Source organism: Pituophis catenifer, unplaced genomic scaffold (assembly GCF_029215685.1).
Source record: "Pituophis catenifer annectens isolate HBS135680 unplaced genomic scaffold, rPitCat1.0.hap2 SCAF_9, whole genome shotgun sequence".
Taxonomy (NCBI): Eukaryota; Metazoa; Chordata; class Lepidosauria; order Squamata; family Colubridae; genus Pituophis; species Pituophis catenifer.
The window spans coordinates 20,206,304-20,226,386 of record NW_027256889.1 but is presented as its reverse complement, the minus strand read 5'-3'; the positions used below and the strand labels follow the sequence as shown (position 1 = coordinate 20,226,386).

Sequence of the window (20,083 nt, the reverse complement as noted above, 5' to 3'; positions counted from 1 at the left end):
CTTTTGCCACAGATGCTCTATTTCTATTTGCAGGTTTTTGTATTTTGTTATCTTTTCCAGTTCTTTCTCTTCTCTTCTACCATCTCCAAATACTGCCACGTCCACTATCCAGGCTTTTTTGTCTTTCTTATCGACAGTTGTTAAGTCTGGGGTGTTACGTGGCAGCTGCCTGTCTATTGGAATTCCAAGTTCCAGGGCACTTTAACTTCTTCATTTTATATTACTTCCTCAGTTTTATTGTCATAATAGCCAGTGTAGTGTAGTAATTAAGGCACCAAGCTACAAACTAGGAGGCAAGTTCTAGTCCCACATTAGGCATGATAGTAACTGGGTGACTTTGGGTCAGTCACTCTCTCTCAGCCAAATTCACTTGAAAAGTTCTAGTCCCACATTAGGCATGATAGTAACTGGGTGACTTTGGGTCAGTCTCTCTCTCTCAGCCAAATTCACTTGAAAAGGTTGTTGTTGTGGAGAAAATGGGAGGGGGAAATATTAGGTATTAAGAGTCCGTGGTGGTGTAGTGGTTAGAATGCAGTATTGCAGGCTGACTCTGCCCAATGCCAGGAGTTCGATCCTGACTGGCTTAAGTTGACTTAGCCTTCCGTCCTTCCAAGGTTGGTAAAATGAGGACCCAGATTGTTGAGGGAAATATGCTGTCTCTATCAAGCATATGAGGGCTATAAGGAGAAGGCTATAAAGCACTATGAAGCTATATATAAATCTTAAGTGCTATTGCTATTGCTACATTAGCCACTTTGATTTGTCTATCAAAAGGTGAGATATAAACAAAATACATATTCTTAAGTGTTGTAATGAGGATAAAGGATGATACTGAAAGATTTTCCCAATTACAACTTAGTTGAAGTGACATTTTATTACAAGAATTTCCCAGTTCATTACAATGGCATATTTGAGATTAAGAAAGAAAAAAAATGCAAAGAAACATAAGCATAGAAACTGTGCCCTTCTATTTAATATTTGCCTTTCTATTTTTGCCTTTCATTTTGATGCAGTCAAAATCTTCTGAAGCTAACTTCTGGTGAAATAATTAGCACAACACTGAAAACTGCAGGAAAAATCTATAATGCTTATTTCTGTAGCAAAGAAGGAAAATGCCTGTTATTCAGAAATAAAGACTGCAGGACGGGAGAAGAGAGAAACATTCAGGTGCTTTCTAGTTCTGTTAAACTGGGTGGGTGGGGGAGAATCCCTTTCCTCTCTTTTAGAGTCAGTTGAAAACTGATCCTAGGGTGGTTCAGTGGGGATTTGGCAGATCTGGATTGCTTCTTTCCTTGATTAGTATCCAACCCTTACTTCTTGTCTTGCCTTCAGTTGCTTGGAGAATAGATTGCCCCCCCCTTCTTTGTGACAGCCCCTCAAATATTGAAAATACTGCTATCATATCGCCCCTTGTCCTACTTTCACTACACTAGACATACCCAATTCCTGCAACCATTTTTCATAGCTGCGGTGGCGCAGTGGTTAGAGTGCAGTACTGCAGGCTACTTCTGCTGACTGACTGCCGGCTGCCTGCAATTTGGCAGATTGAATCTCACCAGGCTCAAGGTTGACTCAGCCTTCCATCCTTCTGAGGTCGGTAAAATGAGGACCCAGATTGTTGGGGGCAATAACCGCTTAGAGAGGACTGTAAAGCACTGTCAAGTGGCATATAAGTCTAAGTGCTATTGCTATATGTTTTAGCCTCCAGTCCCCTTATCATCTTTGTTGCTCTTCTCTGCACTCTTTCCAGAGTCTTATTTCCAGACTCCATAGATTACTTATTTGAGTAAGTGCAACTTAGAGGGGGCACCTGAAAAAAAAGTTGGGGGACTGGTGCAGTGAATTGCCACACAACCTCATAGGAGAGTTTGGAGGTTTATTAGCTTAAACAGTGGAGGTATTGCTACATAAGCTGATAAAAGTAATAACTCTACATATTGTCTGAACAAGAATCAAAGAAGGAACAAACCCAGTTAATAAAAGTGACAACCAGAAACAAATAATTTAGTAAATATTCTGTACTACTGGAAATCAGAACAGCTCTGAGGCCCTCAGAGAAGAAACTGGCTCTTTTGAATTTTCAGGGAAAGAAAAATAGGCCTGGCTGAAAATGCGCCAGGCTAATGTATCCCTGAAAGACAGAGGAGAGACAGCGGTATTGTATAAGATGATAAGGAGAAGAGCTATGGAACAAATATGTCTGATAACTCATTCCAAAAGCATGGGTTAGGAATATAACAGAACAATTTCAAGATACATAAAATCCACTATCAATTATCAGTTCTAAGTAATAGATGTGATATCAGTAATACTGCAAGAGCAGATATAGTGTTATCACTGTAGATTTAGACGATCTGCGAAGGATACTCAACCAGGGGATTCAGTTACTCATCTTATTCAACTTTCTGGGCCATAGTAGAGAATTGGGAAACAAGAGAAATATGGTGCAGGTAAAAGACTAAAACTATTCAAATGATGTTAGTGGAAAATAATTGAATTCAGGACTGTGATCTGAAGACTCTCTGATGTGTTAGAATCTCTAGCTACAGTGGGGGGAGGTATGAAGAGGGCGTTGAGCTTAGAGTCCGTACATCACAGAAAGCATCAGCATGTCTGGCTTTACCCTGAAGCCTTATCTGACTGTTCCCAAGAGAATGCAATCAGCCTGGCGAGATTCTTGTAAATAAACATTGCAACAATAAAGTGATAACTCTCAATCATCTCACGTTGTGCTTCTGGTTCCTTGTGCCTAACACCTGATGGACTGCTGGAACAAAATGAGTTGCATTTCACAGGACTGATAAAAATATATTTGGCTTAATCAAGGGGACATTAAACTGAATTCTGTGGTGTTGTGAAAAAGAAAATTGTGATGTAAGAAACTCGGATGAAGCCTTGCACTCTATAGAGGAAAGTGGATATGGTTTTTTTTTAAATATGACCTACTTAACTCATTTTTAAAAGATCAGGAATAATATTGGCTCACAAGCTTCTCACCTTTGTTTTCTGTATGTTCAGAATACAAGAAGTAAGCAGGATGGGCTTGAACTCTTGAGTACAGGAAACTAAATATGATTTCATAGCAATGAAAGCGCTTGTGGAACATCGCAGTTGGCGAATATAGCTGTTAAAAAGAACAAAAGCAATGGAAAGGGAGGTGAAATTGCACTGTGCATTAAAAATATCTATGCTTCCCCAAAGAATCAATGAATGAACTTTTAAAAATGTATAAAATATTATATATGTACTTTACTGTAGAAAGTACATGCGGTTGTTGTTATCGACTATTGCTTACACAACCTGGATGAAGGATGCTTTCCAAACTAAATCTTTCAAGGAGACATGAAGCAGTAGTGATGGGTAATTTTTATTACTCTGATAAATATTAGAAGGAAGGTCTGCCATATACAGACCTTCTAGAAAATTCATTATATTCTACCAAAATGTATAGGCTGCCCACTGTTCCAATTCCTGGCATGTCTTGTAACTTCCTTCTACATAACTCAAGCTTAACTGCATTTTATTCGTTAGGGAAGATTTAACTGAGGAAAAGTTGCATCAACATTACAGAACATTACAGAATATTGTTTAAATAACACTGGAATGTCTGAATTTAAAAAAAAAACTGAAGCCAGTTATAATTTGAACAGGAAAGCCTTAAGAAGCCCAATTCCACTGTGGCAAAAAAAAAAAAAAGAGAGAGAGAGGAGGAAATGCAGATAAAACCAATGACAAATTTAGCACTAATCTGCAAATAAATGAGTTGGTTACATGCAGAAGGTAGAAGAGTGACGGATAAAGATATTTCGAATTGTAAAGAAGAATGCAGAATCAGTTGAGTTTAACAAAAGAGGGGGGAAACAACCAAAATACCTTTGTGTTCAAAATTTTATGGAAGAGCAGGAGAAATGAGGTATACCAGCTGCTGCTGCTTAGTGAAAATGGCAAAATGCTAAAAGATAAGAAAGAAAATGTGGAATTGCTCAACTCCTCTTCTTGCTTGTTTTTCTAGAAGAGTTTACGCAATTGTATAAAACAGGATTAAGGGCTAGCCACTAGGACCTTAGTTTGAGACTGTCAGAAACCTTCTATTTCCTTTGGATTTAAATCTTCAGGGCCTACTGGTAATTAACTAATTTATTAATTGAGAGGGAGTAAGAAACTTGCCAAACTTTTATGTATGTTATTCTTTGAGTAATTCTGGAGAACAGTATCAGGGGACTAGGAAAAAACAAATATAATCTGTATCTTGAAAGGAAAATCCAAGAAACTATACACCAGGCATTAAAAACCAGAAGTCCACTTCCATTGTCAAGACAAAATCTTATAAGGATAACACCTATTTTTTTTGGGATAGTTACTGTAGTGCTATAGATGTAATCCATTTAGATTTCAGTTTGAAAAAGCATCTTATGACTTTCTGATTAGTAAGCTAATCAATTTGACATGATGTGTCATGACAGTTAATTCGATACATGTCAGCTCAAAATTCTGCTTAATTTTTATTCTTCAATAGTCTTTTATATGGTAGTAATATAGTTACATATACATAGAATATTAAATAATAATATGTAATACAGCAACAAGTATGACAGCTCAACATTTCAGGTTCAGACTCCAAAAGATACTTTGAGCATTTAGGACCATGGATGTTTGTCAGGAAAATAAGTGGCTCTGGCTGATTATACAAATGCCACATGATGCTGGGAAACGGTGAGGTCACTTTAAGATGTTCGAGGCAGTCAGTTATTTGTGGGTGAAGATGGGAAGCACTTTTGCAATGTTTTACTTTTTCATCAGTTTATATTCAAGTACGCACAGAGAGGAGTTTTTCTCCCATCTTTTCAGCTCAAAGGAGATATATCCAGTGGTGGGTTTCAAATTTTTCTACTACCAGTTCTGTGGGCGTGGCTTGGTGGGTGTGGTATGACTTGGTGGGCATGGCATGGCTTGGTGGGCGTGGCAGGGGAAGGACATTGTAAAATCTCCATTCCCTCCCCAATCTAAGGGAAGGTTACTGCAAAATCCCCATTTCCTCCCGATCAGCTGGGACTTGGGAGGCAGAGAATAGATGGGGGTGGGGCCAGTCAGAATTTTTACTACCGGTTCTCCGAACTACTCAAAATGTCCACTACCAGTTCTCCAGAACTGCTGAAACCCACCTCTGGATATATCCCATAATGTCTCTTAAGAGTAGTGTTGCAAAAACTCTTGGTGTTATTTGTGATAAAATGGACAGCACAGGAGAAAAAAATGTCTACCAATAGGTTGGGTTGGTGAGGTAGAAAACATCCCAGCACTGTCACTTCACAGGGTTGGGAATAACAGATCTATTCTCTTGAGAAATCAGATACTACTTTCCATCAAATTATTTTAATGAGTGCACTTATGAAAACAGGGAAACAGAGCTAAATTTGTTTATTAATGTCCATCTAATTTTTCATTCTTCTGTAGTCCAGAAATATGGGCCCTGTTAATTATATATTACTAATTACAATGTTGTATTAATTAAGATGCTGAATCATTATCTGATTACCAGATTACCGTAGTGCAGTCAGAATCCTAAAAGCAGTTGAATATAGGTGAATTCGTTGTTAGTATTCCTGACCTGGGACAAAATGATCTTTTAATCATTGTCTAGACTAGAGGTCTTGCCAAAAAAAAAAAAAAAACCCAACCCTGGGATGGCATGAAGATAAGGAGCCTTCTGATGGAGCCTATATTAGAGATTTCAAACCGGCCCTGTTTAGTCAGAGTTCCCTAGATAACTTGTATTTCTTTCTACTTATCATTTAACATCATGTATCACAATGAAATGCCACAATTGATTCATATTGAAGAGTAGGAGGGTTATGTTTAGTTTTTATTCTTGGATTCTAGTCCTCTTAATATCGTGGTGCAGTGAGAAAAGGCAATGTTCTGTCAAATAGGCTGTAGTTACTGACTGTAAAATATGCATGTGTGAGCTCATCGTTTTTTAATGTAATGAGGAAAGAGAAGCATATTTTTGTCACTGATGCAAAATCCAAATCAATGAAGAGGTATTTTGTTTGTCACTAAATAGATGGAATTTATCACCTCACCTAAAAATGTCAGTGGCAATGACATTTTTTTTTGTTCAGAAAGGTACTAATTATAATTCTAGCGATATATTGCTGTTATTGCAAGTTTCATTTAGGAACTAAATAAGCTTATATATCTCAGTAGACTTGCAATAATTAGTGTAATATATCTGACAATATTTTCATGCCTTACAGCAAGGATGTCAAACTCAAGATCCTGGGGCCAGATCTGGCCTGCAGGGCTGCCCTGGAAATAGCGAAGGACCAGGCCACGGTGCTTCTGTCAGCAAAGACGGGCTCCCGAGCTCTGTTTTCACTGGCAGAGGATTGCAGGAGGCCGTGGCAGCCAAAAACGGAGCTCGGGAGCCTGTTTTTGCTGGCAGATCGCTTGGGTGACCACAGGTACCCCCGACAGTGACGTCAAGCTGGCCACACCCACCCTGGCCACACACACACACCCCGAGATCAAACACAACCCTGATGCAGCCCTCAATGAAATTGAGTTTGATACCCTTGCCTTACAGCAAACACGAGGTGGTGTTGAGAGGTAGTATTTTGCAGCTTCAGGAATATAGCTGGTGAATAAACTTTCTGGAACACTTTTTTCTACTGGAAAAATGCAATTACTGTTAGGCAAGATTGATTTATTGATTATTTCTTTATTTGACAAATAAGGCTGCCCAACTTCATAACAAAGTATCAGAATTGGGGCAGCAGACTTGTTAGTGGGCGCTGGTGTTCTGACTCCACAATAGTATGTTCAAGAATAGTTCCGCCTTTTCTTTGTTATCTTTTAGCATTTTGCCGTTTTCATTGAGCAGCTGGTATACTGCTTCCTTTCTCTCCCTCTTATTTTAAACATAAACATTTGAATATAAGAGAGCATATTTGGTATAGTGGTTAAATTGCTGACCTCAAAACGAGGAGATGTGAGTTCTAGGTCTCCTTTAGGCATGAAACCAATTGGGTGACTGGGCCAGTCACTCCCTCTCAGCCCAACCCAACTCACAGGGTTGCTGTTGTGGGGAAAATAGGAGGCAGGTGTACCAGGTATGTTCTCCACCTTGAGTTGACCAAAAATATAATGATGGCAACAACCACCATGTTTCTGGATAAGAAAAGGGAAACTGAATGATTTATCACCTTTGTTGTTGCTGTACAGGTGAGCAAACCAACCACTGGTGATCATTTTGCCTTTGTTTTTACTGCTTCTTTAAAATGGTTATAACTTTACTTCTCTTTGCACAGAAGGAAGCTGGAGCAGAAGAGTTTGCCAGTCTGCAAAGCCTTTGGAAGAAGGCAATTTGAGGTCATCAGATAGTGTCCATCTCCAGCTGCTAGAAGGATTGCACTCTATCCACTCTTGTCAAGCTGCTTGTTGTCAAACCCCAGCCTGTGATGCATTTTGGCTCATGGGGACTATCTGCATCCAGGTGAACTGTACTAAGTCTCATAAGTGTCAAGAGATCAGAACTGACATGATGGACCTCATCATGGTCTTTGTAACAAAATCTGATCTTGATGTAGATTCCCAACCTGCCAAAGAGAGGCAAGCCCATCTTCCCAAATGGTTGAACTGGAAGGAGAGACATCAGAGTAAATCAAGGATACAGAGGTCCTTCAAAGAGCTGCCTGCTCACGCATTGCATTTAGGAAATGCCAGGGGAAATTCTCTAAAGCGAGATGTGGACTCCAGTGCTGGAAGCTCTATAAACCATCCAGCTCCATCAGAAGCCTTGGATAGAATACCTACTCACAAGGATCTTACAGAACCGCAGTCTTCAAGACCAGAAGCAAACCTTTCAGGAAACCATACTAAAGTGGAAAAAATCCTCCTGCCAAATTATAAGGATTCAAAAGAACTGAAGCCCCAAAGCCCATCTTCTTCCAACAGCGATCACATGAACAGAGAGCATGACCCTGGTGGGAGTGGCTCCTTGGGGGTAAGTGAATCCCTGGAAGGGCAGTAATGCTACTCAAGCCAATGGCAGTGCAGAAGTTCTATGACCTTGACCTCTTGTTATCTTGGCGGATCCTGTCAGGTACCTTGACAGTTACCCAACTAGTTCACTTGACTTTAAACAATCAGTCCATATTCTCTTGATCTATATATGTATAGGGGATTGTTTGCTTAGACTTTTAGAGTAGCATCTGTATTCTTTTAACCTGACAAAACTGGATAAATCATACATATCTCTAAGTAAATAAGTAAATTCTGAAGTAGGGAAGCTGTGCTGGTTTGACCCAGCGCCTCTCTAAAGTTCAGGCTGACCCTAACCCAGACTCTTGGCTACACATTTGCCAAAGCTAGGGTAAAGCTAGGGTAAAGAGAAAGTGTGGATTAATTTGCAGCCATCAGAATGCTCTCCACTCTCCTCTGCAGTTGCAAGGTTGATATTAAAGCTTGTTGCTTATCAACATGTCTCTTCACACAGCAAAAATAGCAAACAGAACTATTAAAAGCTATAAATATGTTTCCATTTGTTTGGCATATTGCTTCAAATGTTGCAGATAGTTGTTACTGAAACAGATTGTATCAAAATATAGCTTTTTATTGTAAATTACATGTGCAGTAATTCCATTGTATTGGTGTTAACCATTCTATAGTAAAGGTTTCACTAAAAGAGCCTTGGTAGTACAGTGGTCTAAGGCACCCTGTTATTAAGCTGGTTATTAAGACCAGCTGCCTGCAATTACTGCAGGTTCGAATCTCGCCAAGGCTCAATGTTGACTCAGCCTTCCATCCTTTCTAAGGTAGGTAAATTGAGGACCCAGTTTGTGGGGGCAATAAGCTGACTTTGTAGAAATATACAAAAGAATGAAGGCTATTGCTTAGTGCATTGTAAGCCGCCCTGAGTCTCCAGAGAAGGGCAGCATATAAATCAAATTTAAAAAAAAAAAAATCCTGAACTGGGAAATAAAATTACTTAATTGTCCACTTGCATGGCCTCATCACAGGATGACTCTAGGTGGCTTTAATAGTATTAAAACATTAGATCAGTAACCGCCAGCAACAGACAAAATCAACCAGTCCTTAGCACATTGGGGAGAATATTCAAAGATATTCCTAACTAAAAATTCCCCTTGAGGAGCAGACATCTCCTTTCTACGCCAGGACATGACAAAAAAAGCAAGGTTTTTGCAACTACGGAGAAGCCCAATAGGCTCAGAATCATATCCTGCTTAACTTCACCTATTGCAGAAAGAATGTAACTCTTGAAATATGATCTTCCCATCAGGGGTGAAATGCTACCGGTTCGGACCAGTTCAGCCGAATCGGTAGCGATGGCGGTGGGTGGTTCGGAGAACCGGTAGCAAAAGCAGCGCAAGGCTCCGCCCACCTGCCCGATTGTTGTTACTTTGAAGTAACAACCGAAGTAACCGGTTTTTACCTTCTGCACATGTGCAGAAGGGTTTGCGCATGTGCAGAGGGTCCACGCACACATGTGACGTGCGGCACATGCATTTCGAACCGGTAGGGAAGGTAAGTAGATTTCACCCCTGCTTCCCATATAGCTGGGTGCAGTATTTACAGGCCTTGGTCACCTTGCAGCTGTGACAGGAGAACTGCTAAACTTGTGGAACAGGATATAGAACAGGATATGGAACAGAGCCAAAAGACATTCCGGGAAATTTGGAAATTACCCATTTTATATGGGAAACAGCTACATGGCATTGCTTTGCCTTAGTTGTCCCTTCTATCCCTCTGCTGTCCCTTGACTTTTTAATCACCTAGGAGTTGTTCAGCTTTTCTGTCTTAGCAATAACATGTCCCTTAAATTATAAACATCTGGCCTCTCACAAGAGTTTGTTACTTGGTATGTCAGAAAGATAACGCTATCTTCCCTGTGCTGAATCCTTCCTGGCCTGAGCAGTAAATACACATTTCATCTGAATTCAACTGAAGCATACTGCATCCTTTTTTTAACCGCATCCTGAATTGTCACTTTTCTCTCGATATTCTGATAATGACATTTTGCTGCAATTCCAGCTCATGTTCATAAGATACTCTGGCAAAGACTCATTTATGCCTTTTTAATAGCAAATTTCTATCACTTTCAAAGTTCTCAAATGCTGGGCTTTGAAGGAATGTAAGGTTTTCAGAAGCAAAAGCCTTTATAATGTGAAAATGTGGAAACCAGCCTTTCTTATCCTTATGTAAGAGTCAGTTGTGATCCTTTTTAAGTGTCTTGCAAGGTTGCTGTTTTGCTTCTCAAGGTAACTTAAAAGTGTGGCCTTATAGCACAACATTGTGCCATTTTTATGTTCTAGGAAAAGTTCTTCAATTCATTGCTCCAATGAGCCTGGAAAAAAGCGTCTTGTGCAGTTAATTAGATCTGTTGCCAGGAGAGAGCATTTTCAAAAGTGATTGAAGGATTATAAAAACCTTTCTGCTCCTGCTTTTCTTCACTGTACTTTACACTGCTGCTATAGAAGTTGCTAGTCTGAAACTGAGCATCTTATAACTGTAGGAGTGGTAGGAAAAGAAATGTAATTCTGAAGAATGGGGGAGAAGAAAATAATATGTATATTTTTTAAAACCAATCATATGCATATAATACCATAGTAACGTTTTCTCAAGAGCAAATTTGGTATAGTAGAATCAGGCTAGAAACCTGGTGAGTTCTGGTCCTGCCAAAGTCAACTGGGTAAACTTGCCCAAGTCAACTGGGTAAACTTGGGCCAGTCCTTCCTTCCTTCCTTCCTTCCTTCCTTCCTTCCTTCCTTCCTTCCTTCCTTCCTTCCTTCCTTCCTTCCTTCCCTCCCTCCCTCCCTCCCTCCCTCCCTCCTTCCCTCCCTCCCTCCCTCCCTCCCTCCCTCTCATCATAAATTGAGAGAAATGAAGAAAATTTAAAATTATTATTATGTTATCAGTGGAGAGATGCCAAGGACTCCACAGATACTAATCTTCACATAATGAGCCTAAGAAAGGAGGGAGACCTTTAATATGTGCAGTTAATTATCATGGTCATGTTAAAGCTTCTGCATGGCCTTAATACAACGAATGTCCAAAATGGTATAATAAACACATTACTTTGAGGTGGGAGGCAGAAGGGGTCATGTTTTGCCCTATAGTGGAAAACTGAATTTTCAGAGATGAGAAAATTGCACTTGCTTCCCCACAACACAAACTATCACCAAAGAAATAAGAGAAAATAGCACCAGGAGGAGAAGTTGGATAATCTCTGATATATCAATACAATAGAACAAACACCAATATAGATCCAGAGCTAGTGACAGAAATAATCTATTTGGTGAATTAAATATTTGAACTGTTTTTTTGCCATTTTTCTGTAGCTTTTTACCAAAATATAAAAACCTTCTGTTGCTCCTAAATGGCTTTGGGGTTGAAAGCTATACTAATATTATTCAAGAAACTGAGCAAAGTAATCAAAATAAAAGGGTGTTTTATCCATCTTTGATTTAGATAGAGTGGTATCTCGGTATTCATCATTAATTAGTTCCAGGAGGTGCAACGAGTATCAAAAATGATGAGTACCAAATACTTTTTTCTCATAAGGAATAATGTAGTGAGTCACAAGGCAGCCAACACCAACAAGTTCTAGCTTGTGTGTTGAGTACCAAACAATGAGTACTGGCACAAATTGTTTGCGTCAAAATGCACTGAGTACCATATTTGATGAATTTCAGAGCAGTTGAGTACCAAGGTACCACTGTACTGAGAAAGTCACAGGCAGAGTTAACATACACTAAATAGAAAGACTACTTTTTATAAGAGTTTATTTTCTAGAATCTATATTTTTCTAGCTCTCAGATTGCAATATTTCATTACTGGTAAAACTCAATTCCCTTTCTCTTAATTTCTCAGCATTATCTTTTGGATGCACAGTGTTCCCTGTCATTTGTCATATCAGAGGTTCAATGCACATTCTAACGTATCCAGAAAAAGACAAATGCAGTGTAATTATGGCTTTTGGAAAATAGAAAAGGAAAATAGGATAAAATAGAGATGTTTTTGTTATCCCACAATAAGGAGTCAGAAAAAACCAGTCAGTGAAGAGTAGAAGTGATTGCTGTAACAAATGTTAGGAATAAAGCTAAAGCTACTATTTTTCTGTCTTAGCAACCATAGAATTTTAATAGGTTGTTTCTGCAGTCCTTCTGCAGTGAAACAGCAGTGACTTTGATCAGCAAGCTATGCTTCACATTTCTCTTGTTGAATCAGTTTCTACTGTCAAATTCAAGCTCACATACTGACATTTAGACTTATTTTATTAATCCTGTTAGGTACTTAATTTTTTTTTAATTATACCGATGCAAGACCAATATTTTTAAAAATATTAGTGTGGAACAGGAAGTTGATATCTACAGAACCTCCTGCAATCTAAAATTATCTCTTGTAAGTTTGCTTTCTCAAATGTTTCTGTTGCAAGGAAGTTTTATTCTCACACAGTAACGAAATCAGCACCATTTCTGATGTCCCAATTAGGAGATGCCCCAACTAGGAGAAGGTGCATCCTCTTTATAGAAATAGAGAAAATCTTGCTGGAAATTTTTTAATAAACTTGACTGGGGGAAAAAAAGATTAAGACTGGTTTTCATAAACTTGCTTATGAACATTGACAAGATAGAAATCAAACACCTAAAAACCAAGGAGTGTACTATGATTTCTGATTTCTCCAAGGGATTGATGGGAGAGATAGGAGAGATAAATAGCATCTTAGAACAGATAGGAGAGATAAATAGCATCTTAGAGAAGTTAGAAACCATTTTTGCTCCAGCTAATCAGGCAAATCTATATTAAAGCTAGTGGTGAATATTATGACCACAATTGAACCCAACATTTCTGTTGCTAAGCAAGACATTTGTTAAGTGAATTTGCCCCATTTTGCAACCTTTCTTCTCACAGTTGTTAAGTGAATCACTACAGTAGTTAGGTTAGTAACACAAGTGTTAAGTGAACCTGGCTTCTCCGTTGACTTTGCTTGTCACAAGTTCGCAAAAGGTGATCGCATGACCTTTGCATGACGCTGCAACTGTCATAAATATGAACCAGTTGCCAAGCATCCAAATTTTGATCACATGACTATTGGGCTGCTGCAATGCTTGAAAGTGTGAAAAACAATCATAAGTCACTTTTTTCAGTGCCATTGTAACTTTGAACAGTCACTAAATGAACTGTTATAGGTTGAGGACTGTATTAAAGATTGGAGTAACTCATCAGATTCTGGCAGTTCTAACTGCTAGCAGGTTTCAAGGGCTATTTTTTTACTCTACGATCTGCAACTGAACGTCTGTTTTGTGCTCAGTGTTTTGGTTCTAATTGGTAGTACCTTTGTAGCAAATCTCCTTTTCTGACTGTCTCAAGCTCTTTCATAGGAGACCGGGGCCCAGAATTTTATCTTCTAACTCTCTTCCCAAATCACATGTTTAGTAATAAAAATAACTTATTCAACCGCAATAACATATGCTGCATTTTTCTTTATAAACATGGCCCAGATCATAGATGTTTCTGGATACTTCAGTTTAAGAATTTGATTGATCCTATATAAAAAGGATCAAGAAAATATGCAATTATACAGATAAGCCCAGTTAAAACTGAAATGCCTGGTTCGTGCTGCTCCAGGCAACCCATTGGAATGGGGAAGGTCTGTGAAAGAATTTCCTGATGAAAGAAAGGAAATTGTTTCCATCTGTTCCTTAGATTTGTTTACACCAGTCTGATCAGTTTCTGAGTAAAATAATAATATATATTACCAAAACAAACCCCTCACTCACATTCTTGACCATGAAGACGGAAATCCTTCTTGCAAGCAAGATAAATGTTGAGTGAATAGAAAATAAAATTTTATTTGTCTTGTTTTAGATAGCTAGCATAATCTCAATACTTCTGCTATCCAACATTAATCATCATCATCCTAGTGATCCTCATCCTCTAAAATAATGTTTCTCAAACTTTTTCTCCTATGTCCCCCATCAGGGCCTGGATACGGATATGGAACATACCTGGTGCATTTTTTCACATCAGCAATATATATTTGCAATCTGATATTCTTAGCTTCCTTTAAGAATCCTAGCTGAGAACCAGTGTGCTCTACAGCACCTCAGTTTTACGTAACTCACCTGTTTAACAATCCACAATCACTTGGCCCAATCACTTGATGCAAATATGTTGCATCTATGATACTATAATATATACCCAATTTGCATTTTCGCTACTAGGCTGGCTGGCAGGTCTTCAAAATAGGATTTCTCAATGGTGATCTTCAGTTTTATAACTCTGTCCTTGAAAAGATACTGTATGTAATGTATACCATATGCTTAAATAATAAGTATTTCTAGCACAAAAGTACAAATAAAAGTACAAACCCTAACCCTTGCTATAGTCCTAAAAAATAAAATTGAAATTCTGTTACAATTCCTACAATACAGTGTTATAGCTGTATTGTATGCTTAATTTAGTTTAATATTAATGTTTTTTAGAAATCTGATTGATAAACAACAACAAAATATTTATTAACTAAGCAATATTTAGGAATAATTTTACTGTCTAATGGCAGTATTATCTCTGTAATTCATGAATGGGGTATAATTTCTGGGCAGCAGAACTGAGGAAATCCTCTAAAATAACAATTGAGAATTAAGTTATTTTTTAAGAATTGAGAACTGTTATTTATTACAAATTGTAATTGATGTTTATTCTCACAAACTCTCTGTCTCTCTCATGTAAATTCTAGGCCCCTACAGGAGTTGCTACATCATATTCCACTTCATCAACCATCTTCCCCAGTCCTGTTGGGAACTCAGAGAAAACCAGACTATCCAACAATGTTTCCATCCAGACCTTCTCTTTAGAAAAAGCCATTCCAACTTCTAACAGTCTTCTGGGAAAAGATTTGGGGAAGGTGCCACAAGTTATCCCTGTTCCAACTGGCATTCCCATCAATGGTAGTGTTACTGCAGTTCTGACGGCTCCTGCTATGGTACCTAGTACTCCTGCCCCTACACCAGGTAAGAGCAAACTTCCTTCTTTAAATGTTCTTAACCAGGATCCAAATTCTGGATTCTCTTAACATTGGTATTGTCAACAATGCTTGGAAGATAACTTTGGTATGGCCTATGGGCTAATCAATAAACTAAACTGACTAAACTAGCTAGTTTGGAAGATAACTTTTTCCCAATACTTTTATAAAAACAGCAAATTTTGTTATCTTAGCTCAAAAACAGATCTTTTGATTCTGTTGTACCAGATCTGAAGACAAATTAAGAGGGCATACGTTTTGATTATTTTCTAGTTTCATTCTCTATTGACCCAGTATGTCTTTAAAATTCTTGTGTGCAACTATTATCCTCGTTTTAGCCTCCTAAAAAAACACTGAATAAAAAAAATAAGATTAACTCTTTCTCTATGAATTTATTCAGTACTCAGGAATATGGATGGTGGCCTGGCTTTGAACTATTTAAAATCCAGATGTATTCTTATTAATATGTCTTGCTCTTCTTTCTTTGCAAATGTTGGCTGTTATTTGCTTTCCTCATCTGGCTATTGCAAGGGAGCTATTTAAAGAGACTTGTATTGCTTTCCTTAAATTGAAACAAGATTTGATTATCAGCTTCAGTGCTAACTGTCTATACCCAAATATTCAAAATACTACAGAGTCATGGTTCTGTGAGCTCTGACTACATACTTGGACTTTAAAATGTTTTTCAATTTCCAACTCAGAATTCTGACCCTTTGCACATTTATAGAAGTCTGAGATCCAGGCACCGGGGTAGAAAGTGATGAGAACCTGTGGGTAGTTTTGGGGGAACATCCCAGAAGGATGATTGAGGTGCCAGTTTTTTGTTTGTTTTTTGTTTGTCTGTGTTTTAGTGATTTTATTGTTTGGAACTGCACTAAGTTGTTCTCTAACATGAGCAGCCATGCAAGTCTTTTAAATAAATAAGGTTCACATTGAATAAATCAAGATTCCTGCCTCTCCTTGCCTGAGAAATAAAACTCATATTCTCTCCTGAAATGTATCTAGTTTAGCTGGTCTTGTTTGTTACACACTTCCTAACAAATCTCCTTGGTTCAGGGCACAGTGTTCAAACTAGTTTCTCCAGAAGAGCAAAGTTTTTAATCTTCTGTATTAGCTTGGGGTGGGGCAGTAAAATGTTTTGAGAGATGGGTATTATCTACAAGCCTGAGACCATAATGTACAGAATATTGTAGCATATTAATTGAGAAGCAGATCACAATCTGATAAAAGTTGTATGGAAAGGACAAAAAAGAAAATTGAGATGGACATTGAATCAAGCGATATTGCAAGATAAAGAATTTATACAAAATATGGAAAAAGAAATGGACTTCTTTTTCAAAGAGAACAGGAAAGAAGAGACTTAGACTATATACTTTATTTTACATGTATTAACTGCAGCTAGAATTGTATATGCTCAATAATGGAAGTCTGATGAGATCCCAACAGATGAGAGTGTAATTAAGAATATATTAAAATGTGCAGAAATGGATAGACTAACGCTTACTATTAAGGACAAAGAAGAAACTGAATACTTTTTGACATGGGACTTATTTTACCAATGGTTAGACAATAAAAACAGAAGTTAGAAATGCAGGGACATAAAAAGGATAAATGTTAAAATGGAAATTCGATAAAATAGACAAGCTAAATATTATTGTTATTGTTATTATAGTATCAATGTTATTGTGATGAATGTTATTGTAAGCATTTTGATTACGATTGCCTAAAAATAACTGTACCCAGACAACACACTGTTTGATTGAAATGGAATTTTTACATGTTATTCAAATAAAGTAAATAAAACATTTTTAAAAAGTGAATTGTCCCCAATTCTGCTCTGTGTTTGAATGTTAATTTTCCTCCACAGTTATTAAGAAATTGGCAGTTTCTGCTGGAGACAGTGTCCAGGTGACCCTGCCAAAAAATGAAGTGGAACTGAATGCATATGTCCTACCTCCACCACCTAAAGGTAGGAGCTGAACAGTCCTGTTCAGAATTTGGTAACCCTTGCAAGTTTGTTTGGTAAATGTGTGTAAATTCAAAATGGAAGATGAAGCTAGGAAGCCTGGCCAAATCTATTTTGGCAATCAAGACTTATTCACATAAATATGGCAGCATAAAGAAAACCATTGTTCTGCATAAGCTCCTCCCACATTGGCATTACATTTTGAATAATTTTTGACATGCAAATATAAGCCCTTCCCATAATCTCTGATCTTCTTCCACTAGGAAGTAGCTATTCCTATGATTGGAGATTGATTACGCACCCAAAGGATTATAGTGGAGAGATGGAAGGACAGCATTCTCAGATTCTCAAGTTGTCCAAGGTGAGTCTGCCTAGAAAGAACCACAGGTAGGAGTGTCATTGTACAAGGTTCAGATGAACGTGGCAACAAATAAAAACATTGTTGTCCATGTGTTTATCAGGGTTAAATGAATGAAACAAGAATGCAAGAGCAACAGATTTAAGGATCATGAGTATGTAAAAATCGCAGAATGAGAATGCAAGCTAGTTTAACATGCATTACTTTTTTAGTTTATGTGAAGAACGCTTTTAAACAACAACATGTTCCATGGGAGCAGCAGCATATAAAACAGTTTGAAGCTTTTCATTATTTTCATCCCATTTTATCTGAATCTTTCCTTGGCTCCTAAAAGTTCCCTGAGCACGTGGCAACATCTTTTGGTGACTACAGCTCATGATGGAAGTGGTGGAAAGAGAGGAGGACAGTATTGTAACAAGGCCTGCCTCAGACGTGCTGCCAATATTCCTTGTGATTGATTTTCCTTTTAATATATCATCATAGCCTTGCCCTTTTCTTAACAATCCCTGCTCGTTTTGTTTGGCAGCTCACAGTTGGCCTATATGAATTCAATGTGATAGTAGATGGTGATAACGCACACGGAGAAGGAATGGTGAATGTGACGGTTAAACCAGGTATGCTCAATGATTGCTTCAAACTCCTTCTGTTCTGCATTGTCTTCCCAGGTCTTATTCTTCCAGTTTTCTGTCTTTGTAAACATTTGAAAAGCAAGCTAGGTGGCCCAAATTATCGCTGACCTGAATATTTTCTAAGCAAAATGTTTGACTCGGTTTTGAGAGAGGAAAAGGAGTGTGTCATTATCACATTCTTTTCACCTCTTTTCCCTTTCTGTACTTTGTGTGAGCAGCAGCAGTGTTTCTGTTGGTGGTTGTTATATAATTTTTTTGGCAATGCTTCTTCATGATGTGAGATCATACCCAGGGAGCAATTTGAGCATGAATAATAAATATAAACCACTTTCTGCCCCTCTGAAAACACTAGGCTTGTCTTGAACTGCAGTTGCTCTCTTGGGTTTATCCAGTGATGTAATTCTTTGAAAAGAGACAGGTTAAATTTTGACAAGCCACCACTTTCACAACACAAAACTCACATCATACTGGATTTAGTGCCCTTTGAGGCAAAACACAGACCTCTGAAATCTTATTATGACCAGCATCTAACCATTCTGTGTCCTGATTCTCTTAGGAATTCTTCTTATTCCTTTCCTTTGCATGTACTCAAGAGAATCTCTCTCAGGGGTTTTGTTCCATCTGTCTGATGAAGTGGGCTTGATGCATAAAGCTTATATGAAAATAAGTTAGCTAGGATGCAACAGACTGTTTTTTATACCAGCAGTCTAATAAGACTGCCTGCTTTTGGAAGTGTTTACTGTTTACCACTAATTATTTTATGTTAGGCAATACAGCATTGAATAAATGGTGTTGCCTTGGTTATGAACTGCAAAAGCTCTATAGAGCTTTTGTTCTGTCTTGTTATTTTAAATACTCCTTATTATCCATCGGAATACTTGCACGGCATTACTTGCAAAAGATGATTCTTAGTATAAGGGCAGCCAGAATGGATATCTCTAATGAATTGCAGTGGGCAGCCAGCATTGCTAATCCAGAATTTAGGACTACTATGTTCAAATTATCCATTATTCCCTATTTTGCATTTAGAAAGTAATTTAACATCTGAATACTACAAACATTAATATGAGAGCATGTTACATATATGCAGCCAACTGAGGAGACCCTTGCTTCTCTACCCACTCTTTGAAAAATGTTAGACGCTTCATCCAGAGGCTGTAGAGAACGGTTATAATACTACCTTAACTTAATGGTGGGACTGTTTGCCTTACTATCAGGATTTTGAAGCTGAAAAGTTGCTGTAACCACCTAATGATTTTACATTTTACAAACATTTCTAGATAATTCAGACTTTTTAATAGATTCTTTGATTAATCCTTACAATAGCCTTTAAAGATAGAATAGCACATTGCACAGTGAACAGGAAAAGGTGTTGGAGCTCCAGAGGGTTCTATCTTAAGGTTGTCTAGCAAGCACAATCCAGAAGCAACATTGAGTTTTTGTGGTTCTTATTTCTACCACTATGCTCCAACTGAATGAAATGGATTTCTAAAGGAGATGGCATGTGCCACGAATATCTTCTAATATCTTCTTAGGGAAATTGTCATATTTCTTTTGTCACTGCAGAGCCTCGAGTAAATCAGCCACCTGTGGCCATTGTGTCACCCCCATTCCTGGAGATCTCTCTTCCAACCACCTCAACAGTCATTGATGGCAGCCGTAAGTACTCAAATGTCAGACACAGGCAATCAGAGACCGTCATGGATAGCTACTAACTTTATTGTCTCCCACCGGTGTTATAGGAATCTCTCCAGACTGCTTGCTTTCCCCTGGGAGGAACAAGATAAGGCTTCACGGCAGGGGTAAAATCCAGCAGGTTCTAACAGGTTCTGGAGAACCGGTAGTGGAAATTTTGAGTAGTTCGGAGAACCGGCAAACACCACCACTGGCTTGTCCCACAATGGGGTGGGAATGGGGATTTTGCAGTATCCTTCCCCTGCCACGCCCACCAAGCCACGCCCACAGAACCGGTACTAAAAAAAATGAATTTCACCACTGCGTCATAGATCTTGGGGGAGGTCAACCTTATGCCACTTGCAGCTGTGCAGTGACTCCAAGCTAGGCCCTTGCTTGACCCCTCCTTG

General features: G+C 38.3%; 1 protein-coding gene across 2 annotated transcripts in view; it reads left to right on the top strand.

Annotated features, from left to right (window-relative positions):
- Window positions 1-20,083, top strand: part of KIAA0319L (KIAA0319 like) — a 56,783-nt gene that overhangs the window by 12,886 nt on the left and 23,814 nt on the right. Inside the window, exons 3-8 of one of the 2 annotated variants that reach the window (XM_070950236.1) lie at window positions 7,314-8,005; window positions 14,762-15,035; window positions 16,914-17,015; window positions 17,276-17,373; window positions 17,897-17,984; window positions 19,566-19,658. In XM_070950236.1, coding sequence (XP_070806337.1) covers window positions 7,314-8,005; window positions 14,762-15,035; window positions 16,914-17,015; window positions 17,276-17,373; window positions 17,897-17,984; window positions 19,566-19,658 — 1,347 coding nt within the window. Of the gene's footprint in view, window positions 1-7,310; window positions 8,006-14,761; window positions 15,036-16,913; window positions 17,016-17,275; window positions 17,374-17,896; window positions 17,985-19,565; window positions 19,659-20,083 lie in introns of both variants that reach the window. The other variant, XM_070950235.1, reaches the window with a different exon arrangement.